The following is an 18,640-nucleotide window of genomic DNA, read 5'->3' as shown; positions in this document are numbered from 1 at the left end:
TCTGTGTACTAATTCTTACAAAAATCTAATCTCATTTCTAGAAGAAAACACTACGTGAAAAAGTGCGAGATGTCACATCAGAGAGAGCGTCATGCCTGAATGAGATACGGCCATGGCTGGTCCGTAAGACAAGCTATAAACAGTAGGGTCTGTCATCGTCATTTGGGTTTTGGGTGGTGCCCGAGCGTGTCACTGCTCCGACTTTCATCTGACCAGCTCCATTTCGTATAGTATTATTACTACCATTCCCCATTATTTTGGTATGACATAACGACTACATTGTGAGCTGGTAGTGCTTTGTTCGCCATGTGTTATTGATATATAGTTAGGTACACACCACAACGTCATCAAAGTGTTAAACCACATAGGCAATTTGTTTAAATGATGGGTTTTAGACAGGATCTGTTTTCTTGAAACAAAAAAAAAAAAAAAAAAACTCCAACTGAAGTTAAACTTCATTGTGAAACATTATTGAGAGTGTTTGACATAATTCATCTTTTTTTCTGTTCCGAGAAATCGTGACCAGGTCTTGCCCAATACTGTCTTTGATTTCATCACTGTTTTATTTTGCTGTTAGTATCTTTTATAAATGAACATAATGACATTAGCTGTTTTCAAAAATGTTAACATATTGCTTTGAAGTTGTTTAAAATGTTGTTAAATATTATCATAAAACTTTCCAATACTTATCTTTATCATACATATAAATAGTTTCTCCGTGAAATGTTGGCATCGCTCAATGAAATCATAATAAAGGTACCAAGTCCTTGGCTATCAAATCAACTATGTAAATACCGTAACAAATTGGTGCAATGGATGGAAATATGAATTTGGTTTCCGAATGATAACTTTGGTTAATGCTAGTTTGTTTTACTTGCCAAATAAGATAAAATGCGCTATCGATGGAATCCAATATTGATTTGAGGTATACCTCATTTATAATTGTTAAGTCGTTAACTTTAAGCTGTAGTTTCACTTCACGAAGCATTGTTATTAAAACTATTTCAAAACGGGATAAAATTGCGAAACAGTTTAAGACAACCCCGGGGCATGATGTATTAGACATTTATGGAAACTTATCCTAAATTTTCTACATGATAGATTGTTTTTCGGACGATAGCAATTCTATAAGTTGGCTACGAGTTCAATATTCGTGCTTCATCTCCCCAGCTCCCGTACCGTTTTTCTGCTGCCCCGGCTTCTATTTACCGAGTGTGTCGAGCCGTGTAACAAGAAGTGAAAAGCTATGAAAGGAACTGACAATCTCACCCACTAGTGGTTAACACCTCGACCGGAATCCGGATAAAGATTGGGCGGGCAACGAGAGTTTTATATGGTATGAATAGTATTGAATGCTTCGTCACGCAAAAATCCGGCTATTGTCGCGTTTTTGGAAATTAGTATTTTCCCGTTTGTATTAAATGTAAAACGATGGACGAACGACTGTGGAGGATTTATGGACTCAAATAAATGTCTTTTGAAGACTTAATGATACAGGCATTAGCGATTGTTCGCCGTCTATTTAAATCCAGTACAAGAATTCCCTGTGAATAAAAACACAAGAATAACCACTCCATGTCGGAATAAATCACACTCAATGCTTGTAAATGTGCTGTTTAGAGCAGTATGACGTTACGTAAATTGAAATAAGTCGAACAATAAAAATCCAGTTTTGTGTAGAAGGTATTGCTAATTATCAAATTCGTTTGATATTTGGTTAAATGACATATGAAAGAGAACCAACTTACTGAAGATACATAGATGTGGAAATTTGTTTGTTCTAGTTTTGCGAAAAATCGACCAATATGTGCATTTGTCTTTAAACTGCAGATATACACGTTGCAAACCTTTATTGACTTAAATGTGGTAGAGAATATGATTGGCTACTGCTGCAACATATGAATCATAAAAAAAAATTCATAATCTTAATAACATTTATATATGATTAAGATACAACTATAATAATTAAATATCAACATCGTGTGATAAGTATGATAATAATTTAGTCAGTCTTACTAAATTATCAGCCCATATTTGAGTGTGAATAGAATATCAAAATTACTAACATTTATATATCATTCGTGCTTCATCAACCTAGTACCCGTGCCATTTAATTAATGCCATGAGTGCGGGTTTATTTGAATAGTTTGGTTTCATATAGATTATAATTACTGTTTGCCTGAGATTTAATACAGTTAAAACGTAAACAATTAGCACAAATATCTAACAAAGAAAATGACTAAGATGGAAATGAAGAAAATAAAACAATAAACCAATCGACATTTACAGTTAGTGTCAAAAGTATGCATAAATTACTTTATTTCTAAAGGAACTTTTGTGCCACCAACAAATTTTACTAGAACAAAAATAGACAAACAAGTAAAAATAAAAACATCAACATAAAATACTCCATAGTATATTCTATATTTCGACTGGTACAACGCATTACTTAAACTAGATTCCCGACTTAAAATTTAACAAAAAGCTTACAGTTGTTTAATTCCCTAGAGTTCATTAAATCGGAGCTTTGTCATCATCAGTTAATTAAAGAATCTTTTGCTTATACAATTATATGTACTACCTTAATTATCTCAATTCTGACTTACTCATTAAGCGTTAATTAGTTGCATAGCAAATCAAGACTTAATTGATTTATAACATAGGATGTGACTCGAGATAATATCTGGCTGCCATCTCCGAGAAACAGTTCGGTTTTGGCATTAGAATATACATGTAAAGAAAATCAGTCATTTTGCAACCTTTGATTAACGTATTATACTCATCAAAACATTAGATTTACTTGTTTTACATACTATTTGAGAAATATATGAATTCTAAAATTAAAAAAAGAGAATAAATTCAAAGCTTATTCATTTAACTGTCACCGATAATGTTACACACAATCATGCTGAGAGTCTGGGAGTTAGAATTAGCTCCGGCAGTGTTTTTGTGGTTAAACCGACGCCAAGCATCAGCATGTGCGATGTTCTCTACGATCCACTGAAAAGTAACCTAAGCTACTCTAGCATACTTAGATCAATGGATGCGATAAACACGGAGGCGTGGTTAGATGAGGTGATGAGTCGGAAGGGGCGGAGCTTGTTCGTGTGATGCGCCATCAGGGCGGGGCCTAATTTTCTGATGGATGCGATTGACAGATGTCGGCATTTGTTGATGGAGAGAGGTGTTACAAGTCATAAGGGAAGCAATCCAAAGAAAAACATTGTCCCGTTATTGACTTTTTCTCCGAAATATATTTTCACTAATATATATATGCAATAGAATGTAATTTTAGATTAGTAACACTCCATATACTGTTGGCTATTTATACTGCGATTGTTACTGGCTTTTCTTTATGAACTTGTATATAAAAGGCGTAAATTGCTCGGAGGTGACCGTTAGTACTCTACTAATCACGTTCACTGGACAGTTGTGGTCAGTATCCTACGGCCACTCACTGGACCTTTTACATACATTCTCAGTTTACGCCTAATGTCCAAGGATCACACTCACAGAACGGTTACACGGCCTCTCCAATCACACAAACATATCTTGTTTTACAATCACTTAACACTTTATAAAACCCTTGATGACGAAATGTTATTTAAATCCATTTATATAACAATTATTAAATACTTTGAACAAAAAGAAGTATTTTTACGTTCCAGTGTGAAAAGTTATAAAGCAGTAAAACAAAATAGTGCTATCGTGAAATATAATCCGTAAGTTACCAGCACGAAATGTTTTCTACTTTCCATAAATCATATCGTACATGTTGATATATTCGTAGCTACAAATTGATCAGACATCACGGATATCATTTAACTCGCACTCAGGGAAGAGAAGAAAAAAACATACATTATCAATTTAGTGTTTCCTCAAATGATTATTTTAGTGTGATAATAATGTGAAAACTGATAGGTTTTTCGTTACTGTAATACTTTTTGAATTATCTGCTTTACATTACATCACGTTTAGAGACAAATCTCGAAAATAAAATAAAATTAAAAAAATAACTAAAACATAACCATACAATATATCTTATCTCCTAAATATCCAAAACCTTTTACAATCAGATGCAAGGTATGACTTCTCATGGTTCAAACTCACATCGCGAAGCTTTACCAACACTTTTGAAAAGACATTCCCACTGTAAGTTACGACCACTAAATATATAACAGGACAGAGATGAATGATTCTACGGTTCTCTCGCTAGTTTTACAACATATATGCGCGATACGATAATTTGTTATAAACCTGATGACTAACATTCCCAACACATTGGCCTTATTTTGACTCATTCTTAATCTTTCAGACGACCCGGTAGAGCTCCTGAATGAAGATGTACGATATTTACACCAAATGGCGATGACGAGAAACCATATCCGCCCTGGAAGATTCAAAGGTAAAAAAAAACCTTGATGAATGGATATGGTTCATTATGTCAACTCTGTGTGGCCTTTTTCTTAGCACAGTTCACGCATTAAAGAGATATTTTGTCCATCACATTACTCCGAGTTTGGATTTTCTTCGAAAAATGACATTAACATTCCGTAATTGAGGATATAGAACTATGAATCTGACGCTATGAAATGAAAAATCTGGTTAATAAATGGTACATACTTTATAGTAGCATTGTTAGAAGAAATATCCCCTGTGCATTTTACATCGGTGAAGGATTGCTGAACATCGCAATAACTTAATAATATTAATCACTGCAGCAAAATAGAAAACAATGAAAAAACAAACTAGATAAATAACCATTTCGGTTAAACACAAAATGTTACTAACATGAAGTATAATCGTGGAGACCAGCTTAAATAAACATTTAACTAATGTTATGCATATTATCAAACGGTTGTTATATTATGACCTCGTTGCCCTTTTTATCATTTTTATCATATTACCATGCACGTGACAAGATAATACGATATTGTACGTGGCACACGAAACGGACCCCAGCCCCCCACAAAGTGGAAGCGATATTTCATTGATGGAATGGACGCCGTTCTATCGGTAGATTAAAATTTATTAATTACTTACGACGGTGGCAGCAACCTTTCTCATTAATATTTTGCCTTCATTAAGGTAAGTTCATTTCTATTTGGAATACCGTCCAGTCCGCATACAGAGCTATTACAGGCCATACTCAGTGTGACGATATCCTAAGTACTGGCCCACTACACAACAGCTAACGTTTTACTAGTGTAATTAAACTTTCATCGACTATGTTTATGGTGTCAAAGGGGGGTAATTTTGATGTTATCTCCTTTAAAATGACAATGATTATCACGAGGAAGCATCTCTTTCCAGCGCGTCAAGTGAATCATTTTTGTATTTTAATCGGCTGAGAGGATAGTCATCTAAAGTACAATATGAAAGGTCTTCCTTGCATTTAAATATGATTGCATCCTTTTATTGTCTTGTCCACCTCTGATAGGGTTGGGGATTTTTTCCACTAAGCACCACTTGTTTTATAACAATGTTATGATAAAGACTATCTTTTTAAAGCTAAATTGTTTTAAATTTATTTGCTGTTATAATCCGCAGCTCTTTTGACAAGATTATGAAATAATAACACGCGCTTTGTTCACATATACATGGTGGTTTGGACAGTAATACTTTCGATGTTGAAAACTAACATCATTGGAAATAACATACCAAAGTTGGAAAATTATTCATCATCTCTACCCGACTTCCTGCTTTCTGAGGTATGGTAATATTCTGATGTAAAAACAGCCGACGTTGTTAGCTTGACAGTAATTAAATGATATAGGATTACCTTGATCCCATTACAAGCATATCAAAAATTACACTGCATCGTTTGGGTTTATATTAATATTTCTAGATATTGTAAACAACTTAATTATTAATAAGCTATTACAAGTGTAAGAATGAATGATTTACATACATTTGTTAAGTTTGATAATTATGCTTTGGCGTTTCGGTCGAGTCTTTTAGCAGCGATCGATCATTCCTAAGGTATGACAAATCGGCACCACTGACAGATCAAAGGTCATGTAGGTCAAACATAAACACGGGTGCGTGGTTCAGTATTAGGGTGTGTGTTAACAGGTGTAGAGGGAGAATGCGTGGGTTTGGAGGCGTAAATTATTACAATTTATTACAGTGTGTGTAAATCTGTATAATGTAATATTTTTTGTATGAGGATGCGGAATAAAATATGTTAAGTTTTAGAACACAAATTTGGTGAGAGAATGCATGGTAAAATATTTTTTTACAATACATTTTAGAGTTAGGGTGCATGCTATAGTATAAAGTACCTTCAGTGCCAATGAAAATGTCGTGTTACATGTAATTCATGCTGTGTAGTTTAAGGGATACCTGCTTGGCTATGGTTTACTGTACCTTTTACCGTACAATTTAAGAAATAGTTGCCAGGTCACAGTTTTGATATTTCCATGCAGTTTATAGTGATAAGTTACGTGCATGGCCTCATGTCGTTTTTTAATTTTTGTAATAGGACTTAAGTTATAAATGTTATTAATTGAAAACAGCATTTCTATTTTCATTGTAGTTACCTGATTTCATAACAATGCGTACTTAATGAAGTTCCTCATCATTCTAACTAATTATCGAAGACGCTCCATGCAATAATCTTTCTTATCACTTTGGATTTCATCTTAAAGTTTGTAAAGATGACAGTAAAATAGAAACTTTAACCATACATGCACTTTTAATTGGAGGTATATGTATCAAAGAACGTTTCCCTTTATATTGATGATGAATGTTAGTGCAAAAATGAAAAAGTAGCTGTTGTGGGTTTTTTTCCAAAACGAATAAGTAGCTATACTTCACGAATAATCTCAATAATGTCAAAGATAAAAACTTTTTATCTTTTAAGACAACATTCATTAGTATTCATGATTTCTAGAATCCACGTATATTTGCTTATTACCAGAAGAAGCCATGTAAACCTCCTAATTATCGAATATACCACAACAATAATTTTATATCACGTGATAATTACTTTGGATGAAAAATGTATTAGCTGGATCCCGTCATAAGTGAATGCAATAAACGTAAATACTACATACACGGAATCTTGACAAAGTGTTTATTGAATTACCATATTTAAAGCTAGCGTCTTTGATTCGGCACATAAAGCACTGGATTATCGATAAGCAGCCGATATAAAACACAAATGAAGACCCATTTGTAGGAACGATTGCTTAATAAAATCAATTATGTCAATTTCATTTATAAAATGAAGTTAGTCTTTATTATAGACATATACATACGCCGGAATTAGACTTATTATATACATCTACCCTAAACAGAATTTTCTTTTCCTGGAGGCATATATAAATCACCATTTCTGTGTTCAGTTCTTATTACATCTTATCCTGGTATCGATTGCAACTAATTTCTTGTATCTGTCGAACCAAGGCGATTCAAATGAAATTTAAGAAACCGCCTTCTTTATTATAGTATTTTTTATCAACCACTTGGTCATTTATTACTCTCGAAATGAGCAAGGCATCACATTTAACGACTGTGTATGTCGCGTGTCAATCGCGTGAGTGTAAAACATAAACCCCAAGTCGTGTGTTGCTCATGATGCATTGACCATCCTTAAAGGCTTATTACCACTAATATTTTTATTTTCACAAACGTTACCTTAGCTGCTCATAACAGAAGCACGATATTATGATTACCTGGTCGGCAACATGGATAGCAAACGACTCCCAGCTGTACGGGTGGTGCACTCCCCACTACCGGGTGGTAATATACAGGTTTAATATGCAGTTAAAATAAGAGACTACTCATAATTGCTGGAGATACGTGTCACTTCAGAGACCAGAGAGAAACGTTTAATGAGTCATTTTGATGCCGTTCCCCGTTAGTGACTTCCTATTAGTAATATCAATCAGCCATTTGGGATTCCGCGTCAGGACTATAATAGAATACCCTTGAAATATCTTCACATTCAATTCCTTTGTTCCTGATGTTATATCAATTGAAAGCTTTCGACCTACTCTTGTTCAAACAAATACCAAACACGAAAGTGAAACAATCTTGTTGATAGCATACCTGTATATTGTCTTCATAGAAATAATGGACAAGTAACGGGTAGTACCACTTAGCTGTCCTGACCCAGGAAACCTCTTAAGACAGCCTATTAGATTACAATTAACAGAATGGCTCCTTCTATTGTCAGAGCAATTCTCGTGGTTTGGACTCAATTAGAATACAATCATAACATTCCGATATAAGATGTAGAATTATGTGAATGGTTGTGGTATTTGAAGTGGACAATTTTATAACTGGAGTTTAACCTTGTTCGAAGGGGTCTAAATAATACTTATAAACAGTTAAATATAAAACCTGTTTATGCTAATTTTTAGTTTTGATTGAGTTCCCGTCCTGTCAATATGATATAAATCATAATATTTTGTTTATAATAACAACACACCCAACCTGAGTTATTGTGGTAGTTAAAGAGGATAGTTTTAGAATCGACCTTGTTCAATAGACATCTAATAATACCTTATTTCCTGTTAAATATAACCCTGTTTTTATTTCAGTTTCTATATTTGATTGGATACCCATCCTATAAATAAAATATAAAAAAACAATATTTTGGTTTTCATAATCGCAAAACCAAACCGATTCGTAGAGTTCACTGTTATAAAATGCTAAATAAAATACTGGAATGTATGGTATTTAAAATGACCACCTGGTGGTAGATTTTTCTATTATATATTTAAATACTACTCTATATAGCTTGTACATGAGAGAATTGATACACACGCATATATATAGTAGTATTGGAAATAACATATTCAAAATGCTAGATAAATTGTATGTATTCTGTTTCTTAAAATGTTTGGAAAATTATAACATGTTCAAGTTATAAATACATAATTGTCAATTTTTCTATTAAGTAGTATTTTAAATATGAAATTGTATCTTAAAATCAGAACTGTAATATGTCAACTTTGAAGTAAACTGCATGAAAATAAAGATATATATATCTAATGTCTTGGACGTATATGACCATAGAATGGCAGGGATTGACGGCACTACCACAATCTACACCATTGGTGATATATGACAAACTCCACACATCCGTTGTTGAGTCAGATTTTGGTCACTCAGCTGACATTTGACACAGAGGTGGACCAGATTGGGACCTAAACATTCGTCAAACGGGCGTGACAGAAATACTTTTCACTGGTCAGATGAGGATAATTTGTCTCTTGGTTTCTCACCACCAACATAGACATCCATTAGTCTTCGGGACGATTAGGAGGCTGACACAACCACGACGGCAGGTGGCGAAAGGCCACATACAAATGTAATCTATATAGGTTAGAAAATAAAGTGGCATTCTAAATTTTAAGTGTATTCAATAGAATTAATCGTAGTGAATATTTACGAACTGTTTCAATGCACATTTAGTAGTTATCGTGAAGTGTGAAGTTTAAAATCCTGAAGTTTAAAAATAAACCGAAATCCGTCTTTTAAAAGAAACAAGTATCTGATGTAAACTTTTATGTCTCTTCTGGTGTGAAATTAATTACCCTTATTGTCAAGCTATCGTAATGCAACTTTCAGTTGAATGTCATGAACCGGGCATATTCATTTTTTTGATTACCGAATGGTAATAATGATTATCAATTATAAAGCTATCTTTTGATTCATGACGTCATTACCTTTAATTCAATAAAGTCTCTTTCTCGTTTCTATTTCTGAAAATTGTTCTGTGTTTTATTTTTATATGTGGTTTTTTCGGCATAGACTATGCCATTTTACGGGTGATGGCAATGGTCCATTTAGTGAAATATAAACAATATTATTTTCAAAACTATATTTTAAAGGTGCCCGCATATGTAAAAAATACTATTTGAGTTTCTATGAAGTAATATTATTATTTACTCTTAGTTATTAGGAGGTCACAACCTATCTTTCTAATAACTCGATGAAATAAAATATTACACTCAAAATAATCAAGGAGAGCAGTAGATGAAGTTACAAAGAATGGGCAATTCTGTTATCCAATCTTGATGTCACAGATGGGTTTAGAGCTTTTGATCAGATCGCCCCGATAGAGCGCCTGATAGAGCGCCCTGATAGAGCGCCCAAGGCTTCTGCTGCTGTAACTGCCGGGGAGGTTAGAGGTTAAAGGCCAACACGGGGCGCTGATAGGAGAGGGATGATATTGTGACATCCCCGACATGTCTGCTACCACAGAAACATAATACCACTCTCCGACACAGGAGGGACGAACTCGAGTCAGCATTAACGCAAGCTACATATGTTACCATGCTAGCGATCTTGGAATGAATTTTTCATCCCAGTGACAGTATGTCATCAACTTCTGTGCACATGTGACGTTTTTCAAAGCATACTGTACTTAATCTGTAGCTATGGTATGATGTACGCGAGCTTAGTTTCTATCATTCTTTCATGAAGAATGAAGCATCATTTAGAATTTATAATTTAAAAATCGCGGTACCTTTTGCAACACTGAAAGGTCCCCAAGAAATTATTGCAAGTAATGGTTTAAGTTGATAAAGATGAAAAACGTATCTATTTGTAAATATAGGTGATACCGGGGTATCTAGATTTAAACTTTGCTTTCTTCGATATCCGTTTGCATAAAATGTACCCCAAAGCAGTCTATTCAAAGAAATGATTTCATTATTGTGATACATGTCACTACGATTACTAAAATAAGTTTGACATCTGTTCTATATAGATTATCACTTAGTACAAATAAAAACGTGTCAGTTTCAATATATAATCACTTACAAGAAAACCAGGCCTATCGGATCTATTTCAATATCACCCCAATCATTGAAAAATCTATCTCACTTTTCAAAAGTTTTTCTATAGAATTCTTTAAGTTGTTTATAATAGCCGGAGGCGGGTACGGACATCCTAATTCAATATTCGTATTTTCTGTTGATTTAACTGTTCATTTACACACTATTTATAAACTAGCACTTTCCTTTGAATCACAGGCCTTACAGTGTAGTGCCTTTTTTTATAAAATCACCTTTCGTTTTTTGTAAACTAGTTTATTTTAATAATTAGTAATAATTTCAAGACGTAGAGTTCTTATAAAAAATAAAACAAGAAATGAATATTTGTATCTAATAGAAAAGCGTTTATAATTATGTTCCAAATTTCATGGTTGATATATTAAAAGATATATTTTGCGATAGCGTTAAATAATAGTTGCTATTGACCTTTTCGTGTCCTTAAACAATAAAGTAAATGACTTTTTTAATGGGAATGTTGTTGATTACAGTAATCGCCTATGCATGTTTCTGTTTTCCCAAATGACGAAGCGTTTAATTGGTTTGGAGGCTGTGCATATTTTATTTGTGTGAAGCGGACGTTGAACAAGACGATCAAAGACAAGGCTATCATAATCACAATGGAAGGACTCCGAAAACGTCAAACACAGCCAAGACACTGATGCGGAGACCTGACTACGAAATAGGTTTCAACCAATGGCTTTCAGCTATCATCTTCATGTCCGGAATACATAGTATCTAAGAGTGTAAGTTTTTCTGCCATATTTTGAGTGTAACATGACATTATGAAACAAGCTGTTATATTTTCTATTTTTAACATTTAATGTTGGGAAGAAAACATATATATTCTTTAAATATGAATGTACACAAAACTTCAATATGATATTGATAAAATATTGATTTTGCTTAATGATATAATATAGAATGTAAATTTTTAAGAAAAACTGATATATATACGTTTTTTGTATCTAAATCCTGATGCAGTGGAATACCAAACTGAAACAACAGATGATACTATTTTGTTTTAATTTAGCTGACATTGGTATTCTTATATTAACAGAATATTGAGATATAGGAATAATCACTTGAGTTTTATAATTCTAATTTTGATTTTTGTTTATCCATTGAATGTATATGTTTTCCTGCCAGAGCAAAACTCATTTTGAAAGTGTTTCTGATTTTCATAATGTATGACATTTGTTCACAGTTTACCTACGAAACAGATTTGATTCGCTGGAGGGGACACTACAGTACGAGGTCATAGATAAATGACGACAAGTTAGCTGGACAATGGTTCCGGTCACTTATAAAATAAAACTGAACGCCAGCTGTGAGTTCTGCTGTCACTGTGGTATTTGTTATAAAAGCCATGCCTACCCCGACAGGTGATACTGTGGTATAACTCAATCTAACTTAAAAATAACAATAGCTTTTCTTCTTTAGTAGGTTAATTTAAGTAAATTAGCATTAAAATCGTGTATTTGAAATACAGAGATATTAATTATAAACTAAAATGTCCTAGATTAACTATTCATCCAATCCAATCGTGACTTTCAAATTATAGAAGGGAAAATGATAACAATACATTTTCATTGTGTATAATTACTGCGTAAGCTACTTGTAAATTGATTATCTAAAACATAAACTTATACCATTTTTTCTTTATTTTTGAGCATTTATGCAACTTATATAGCCCTATGCTGCTTGTATGTCAGATATAGGCCTACTTACCGTTATAGTGTTCCATTGCTTATTTCATAACATTGACTAATTCAATATTATCAACAATGCGAAAAATACAGTCGTTTTTGCATCAGCAATAGCATTGTAAAATAGGTGTCATTGTACAAATAATAATCGACCACCATTTAAAACTAAATAATAATCTTACAAAATTGATATATTCTGTACATGTTCTCCCACAATAGATGATAAATATAATTCCTAAATGCTACATTTCCAGTCGTCACACACCGTCGCCCGCAGCTGTGGGTATTGACGATGATATGATAAATCGCAGGCTTTTGTTTTAAGGCAAATTTTATGCACAGCTGGCCAATAAAATTATATTTAATATGTTTCCTTTTTTCCATATTCGGCAACATACTTCGACTGACGTAATGACACAAAGAAATAGACATTTCGTTTTGAAATTAATAAATCATTGTTTCTGATCGAATATAGCATAATTAATGTTGAATAGTATCTATTTAACTACATGCCGGAGCCAATCATTTGTCCAATGTAAGTCTATTTACTGTTCAATTTATCAATGTGTTGTTCATTAGAGTACACGCTTCCACAAAGGATGAAATTACATTCATCAAAACATGAAATGGTAATCGGAATCGATTAATTTACACCTCTCCGGCTCAGTTCATTTATAAATCGGAATACATTTATTACAACTGAAACCACATCAGCTTAATAGGCGTTTTACATATTAACCTAGGAATTGGTTGAATAAAAAATGTCATTTTATTTCTTGCGTTTAACTAATTGTTAATAAAAATCGACATCTCAGAAAAGTGATATCTCTAAAATAAAATATAGCAGCAAATGTCAGTATTTTTCTCTGCATTTTCTTACACAACCTTATATTAACTATAAAAAAACTATTTGCATTTAAATGGAAGTCAGAATAATTAAAAAAACGGAACTAACAACATCTACTAAATAAAAACGTTAAGTACAGTAATGTAATTCAAGGGAAGATTATTGGAAGAAGAAATAGATAGTTGTAAAAGAAACTATATTTCATTAAATACAGATAAATCAAACATACTGTCATGATTTGACAAATAAGTAATAGGATAAAAAATGAAAAAAAAAAGATTTTATTCAAGTGATACAAATATATAAAATTGAAAAAAAAATCAATTTTGTTTGAAAAAAGGAAAATAAGGAATATATTAAAATATACCAAGGAAAAAGATGTTTTGTCTTCATGCTGGTAACATGTCAATTTTGAACTAAGTTCATACGCCACACTTTTAAGGTTGCAATCAGTAATCGAAATAATATATATTTTTAGAAAGTCTTCAATTGAATAAATAATTTTGGAGTGTTTTCGTTATGTATTTACTCTTTATTTGTATAACGACTTTAATAATTTTACTTGGTTAAGCTTAATGCCGACATTTCATTAAAAAACATAAACAATATCAATTGCGATAAGATTAACTCAGGCGATTTGCAGAACAAGAACTGATTTGATATTGATATAAGAATAATAAAATAATGATATAAACAATTTACTCAAAAATCTTTTTCTTTAGAGTCAGAAGAATCAAGTAAAAAAATGTGATAAAGTACAAGTTATTTGCTTTTAAAAAAATATTCAGTTGATTAAATCTAATATTTTTGACATGGATTTAAATCTGTAATTTGTTTAATAGTAGCGAGTGCTTGTAGCGGTGTAGTAGACTTTAACATATGTTACGATACCTGTATAAAATGATATGTCCCCCTTCAGGTAAAACAATTAACACACAAACTAAAAACATTAGTTTCAATAATTCATGTGCTATGTTTATATAGCTTTGTAAAATGATTACAGTTTTCGTAATTTCCACCGGCAATTTAAAACACGTTCAGGGAATCTTATGATTACGAATATCTATCACAATTGGGAATAGTTGTTATTTATATAACCACACTGACAAATCAGGCAGAATTAAAGAAATGAAGGAAACCAGACCGATGTCAGAATGCACTTGTATTCCTTGTGCATAACTATTGAAGTATAATTCCACATCAGCCTAAAGGAAGAACTTCCTATTTTGATATAAAAGTTTCGCTTTCCTTATTTTCACTAATATTCCCTTGAAGCGAGCCTTGAAAGAAATATAAGTGAACAAATCATGTAAGTTGCTAATTTCGTCGGATTTGCCTTGTAGTATTGTCAGCACCTGGTGAGCGAAGTGGCTGCATAGAACTGAAAAGTTTCGCCATGGGGAAAAAGACGGATGCAAGTAAAATGACGGGAAAGTAAGAAGGATCTAAACTTACCTGCCAGGGCGAATTCGACTCGATGGCCAGGAACGACATGACGAGCTCCTGCCTTGGGGAACTGTGGTTCTTAGACTGGCCTGGCTAACTCCTCAGGCTTATACTTTCACTCTGCAATGACCGATCAATGAACAATCTCAAGTTTTGATTCGCCCGCCGTATGAACCAGTATAGTACTGTGATGTTCAGATGCTTCAAGCTATCTCCTTTAACATAGATAGCAGCTTGTACCCCGGCCCCAACAATCAACGCAATAATATCCTTTTGTTCTCCTAACCTAGAGCATATATCTGAGTTCTGTTATCATTCCTAATTGAAGGTGATTCCGATTCAAATTAGTTTTTGTCGAGTTTGACGGAGGGCCTGATGATTGGTTCACAAGTTCTATGTTAACTTGTGGGTGTCACCGTTCGTGTAAGTCTATCTAAACGATTCTGTTATGCATAATAAATCCAGTACGGAACACGTGTTTAATCAAGCGTCGTGCCTTCCTGTTCTGGGTGTGATGACGGCCGGACTCTCATTCCTATATACATCCGCGTGTCAAGGTTTTCAGTGGTAATCCAGGCCGGACTTCCAGCATAGTTACACAAAATTAATCAATTGTTTCTACACGGAACTGTGTGGATTCACCTTGGATTTATGGAGATTTTCATTAACATAAAAACTATACTGTGACTGTTATCATTTTATGTCCTACACAATTCATGGTGCGAACATAGACATTATACCATGTTGTAATACTGGTATATCGTGAAATACCTTTTCAGCAATTGCCGATTAATATACGGATGTTGGAGAAAATTTCGGTTGAAATTGAAAAATAAGAATTCAAGGATATCAACGATGAACTATATCCAGTTTTATACTATAGACAAGCTATGCGGTGTAAGTGAGAAAATCGAATGAACTCTACAATGATTTTCCGGTTTAAAAGCTTGCCCGAGCTACCGCTAAACCCAATAGAAAACAAGAAAGAATAAATACTACAAATACACTGTGGTAAAGCGGAGATGTGTAAGGGGCTATTTAACGCACGGATACATCTATTCAGCACCTCTCAATTGATTAATAGTGGGGGGAGCTCTATCACTCAGTTAAAGTTTGTTTTCCCCTCGAATTACAAAAAGAAAACATCAGAAATACCTCGCCCTGTTTTCGTGGTGAATCGGAGTACCGATTGTTATAAGTAAACTGATTCGAAACACTAAAGCTATCGCTCTGTCTTACGCGAATCTGCATGTCGTCTCATCGACAGGAAAATGATAGCAAAGATTTTCACGAGTTGACGGCAACCATGTAATCAGATACTAAATTGATAATTACAAATAATTCCTAGATTTCATTTTCCTATCAGAGCTGTCACTGAGGCATGATATCGGATCAGTATCATCTGGCATGTGGGATTGTATGCTCCTATTTACACAAACTAACCAGAGAAAAGTATGAAATTTAAACTTCATAAAATATCAAAATGCTATACAATTATCTGTACTATATTTCTAAGATCATACTAAAATGTAGTTTCAGTTTAATCGGTCATGAATAGCAAAGTAACAACTTCGCGGTTTAATAATGTTTTCGTTTTGCCTCCATGTTTAACGTAAAATATTTAAAATAAAATGGTAATTTTTTATCAATAATATATTTACAAATGTAAATAATGACGTTCATCTTTATATATAATAATATCGTATAATATAGTTTTGAATTATCATTTAGCTTTTCTGATCAAACTAAAAGAATTTTAGACAAAGAAAATTAATTATATCTTTATAAAGTTTTTGTTTATAAATATAAAACGAAAAGATAATTTCTATATTCAATATTTAGACGTTAGCATTTTTATACTGGACAATTTGGCACAATAACATTGGATAGAGTTATGTAATATCAAGTAACATTGTATATCAGTCTGGAAAGTATTATCAAAGAAACAAATAAAAATATCCAAATACTAATATTTTACCTTGATCTTTTGAAATTTATCATCTTAAAAATACTATAAACTAGATCAATAAAACTTCAGAATCTAAATCATCGTCGTGAATAGAAATAAACATCAAACGATTTCTGAGCACAAAGAATCATATTTGATCAATGATTTCACAGATTCAAGATCCGATATCACAATAAATATGAAAGAATTGTGTGAACGTTACCTCGGGTAGAAGAACACCTAGATTATCTGCGCCGCTCTGCCTCTGCCGCAGGTAACGAAATGGTTCGTATTGTTTTGGTACAGCTTGTAGTGTGCCGAAGGGAACCGGCGCTTGTTTGTATATATATAATGTTCTGTCTCACCTCTCCCTCTCGTGGAAGGGGCCTGCAGACAAAGTTAACATAATGATGAGCCTCTATGCACTGTCTTGTCACAGTGTTGTTTGAAAAGGGGAGGTTCTAGGATGATACGTCAGAGCTGTATATCACTTAGCTTTATATTGTTAGGTCACTCTGTATCTATTACTTGTATGTGTGAGATTTTTTATGTGTGGTCATCCATAGTGGTTTTATAAACACAATATATGTCATCTATGTTGTTAGTGAATACATTATACTCCATTTATATATGTATTTAAATCTCATTCAATGCAACCGTATATTTTGGAATTATAAATCACTGTTAGGTAAGTACTAAAATTCTTTATTCATAATTTGTAATAAAGAGGATTACGTTTAACAGATACTGTTTACATAATTCTGAAATATTTCCCAAATCATTGGTCATAATCAGATTTGATTGTTTTAATCGCAAAAATAAATTTACAGTATTTTAAAATTTGAAATACAATAACCGATTTTAATTAATCGATAAAAAATAAGAATAATTGATTATACATCTATGCAAGAAAGTTTCTCAATTTTCGGCTACATAGCCTTTGAAGAGGAAATATTTTGCAGCTTATTCAATAAATCACAATTTTGCTGTTCAAGCACGTTGACTTCACTTATTTTTGATTGTATTTCATTTAAATTATAATATCATCAAAAACTTTAACTAAAACTGAAAACACGATTTTCTTTAAACTGATTGGTATAGAATATAACCTAAATATATAAATATGAAGTATTCCCAATAACTAACAATATATAAGTGAATTAAAATAAATGTTGTTTGAGAAAAGTTATAAGCTAACTGACTAAATTCGAAAGTTCTAAAGAATATTCAACAATAATATTTCAAAATGTTTCGGTTTTGCAAAACAAAAAATAAGCTTTAATTGAAATTTTAACAGGATATGTAAGTGATACTGGAATATCTACTAATCATCAACCAGTTTATTTATAGAGGTATCATCCAAATTGATTTATATCCGTAATACCCAAAACCCAAACCGTATTCGAGTTCTTTTTTATAACTATATAATATTTTCATCAATAGGAAATACAGATATTTAATGTTATTATCAGATTCGAATTAATACGATCGCATAATTCTACTTTGTTTGCAGAATTAAATCTTACTTGATTATATACGTTTGAATAAACATTAGATTCTGCCAATTCTGCCAAGAAATTGCTTTTCGTTTTCTTTCTTTGCCTATGACCTTATATCCACTTCATATTTATCACGAGTTTCCGTATAACGTTCTATATAATTTATTTTATTCCATATTTTCCGGACGAATTTGATTTCCTGTAATGATATTACCACACTTCTTGCAATGAATTGTTCTATCTTAGGAAAAATAGCCCCTTGGCAAATAAATTTCTGAGTCTTTTAAGAGGCAATAGTTTTAATCAAGGTTCCATCTTTCGATGCCAGTAACTTGGTTCACTTAGATTAATTTTTGGCCTCGGCACAGCAGACTAACTCTTATTGATCAATCGACTACTTC

The 18,640-nt window shown here is 32.7% G+C and overlaps 1 protein-coding gene across 2 annotated transcripts in view; it reads right to left on the bottom strand.

Annotated features, from left to right (window-relative positions):
• Positions 1-17,277, bottom strand: part of LOC138325081 (transcription factor AP-2-epsilon-like) — a 37,556-nt gene extending 20,279 nt beyond the window's left edge. The window contains exons 1-2 of one of the 2 annotated variants that reach the window (XM_069270466.1): positions 16,964-17,277; positions 14,802-14,912 (exon numbers count right to left, since the gene is read on the bottom strand). In XM_069270466.1, coding sequence (XP_069126567.1) covers positions 14,802-14,840 — 39 coding nt within the window. In that variant the 5' untranslated portion in view covers positions 14,841-14,912; positions 16,964-17,277. Of the gene's footprint in view, positions 1-14,801; positions 15,206-16,963 lie in introns of those variants that run through there. The other variant, XM_069270467.1, reaches the window with a different exon arrangement.
• Positions 17,278-18,640: the final 1,363 nt, after the last annotated feature.

This window comes from Argopecten irradians, chromosome 6, assembly GCF_041381155.1.
Source record: "Argopecten irradians isolate NY chromosome 6, Ai_NY, whole genome shotgun sequence".
NCBI classification, from domain to species: Eukaryota; Metazoa; Mollusca; class Bivalvia; order Pectinida; family Pectinidae; genus Argopecten; species Argopecten irradians.
Note: the sequence above shows the minus strand (reverse complement) of the source record. Positions and strands in the feature narration are given on the sequence as shown.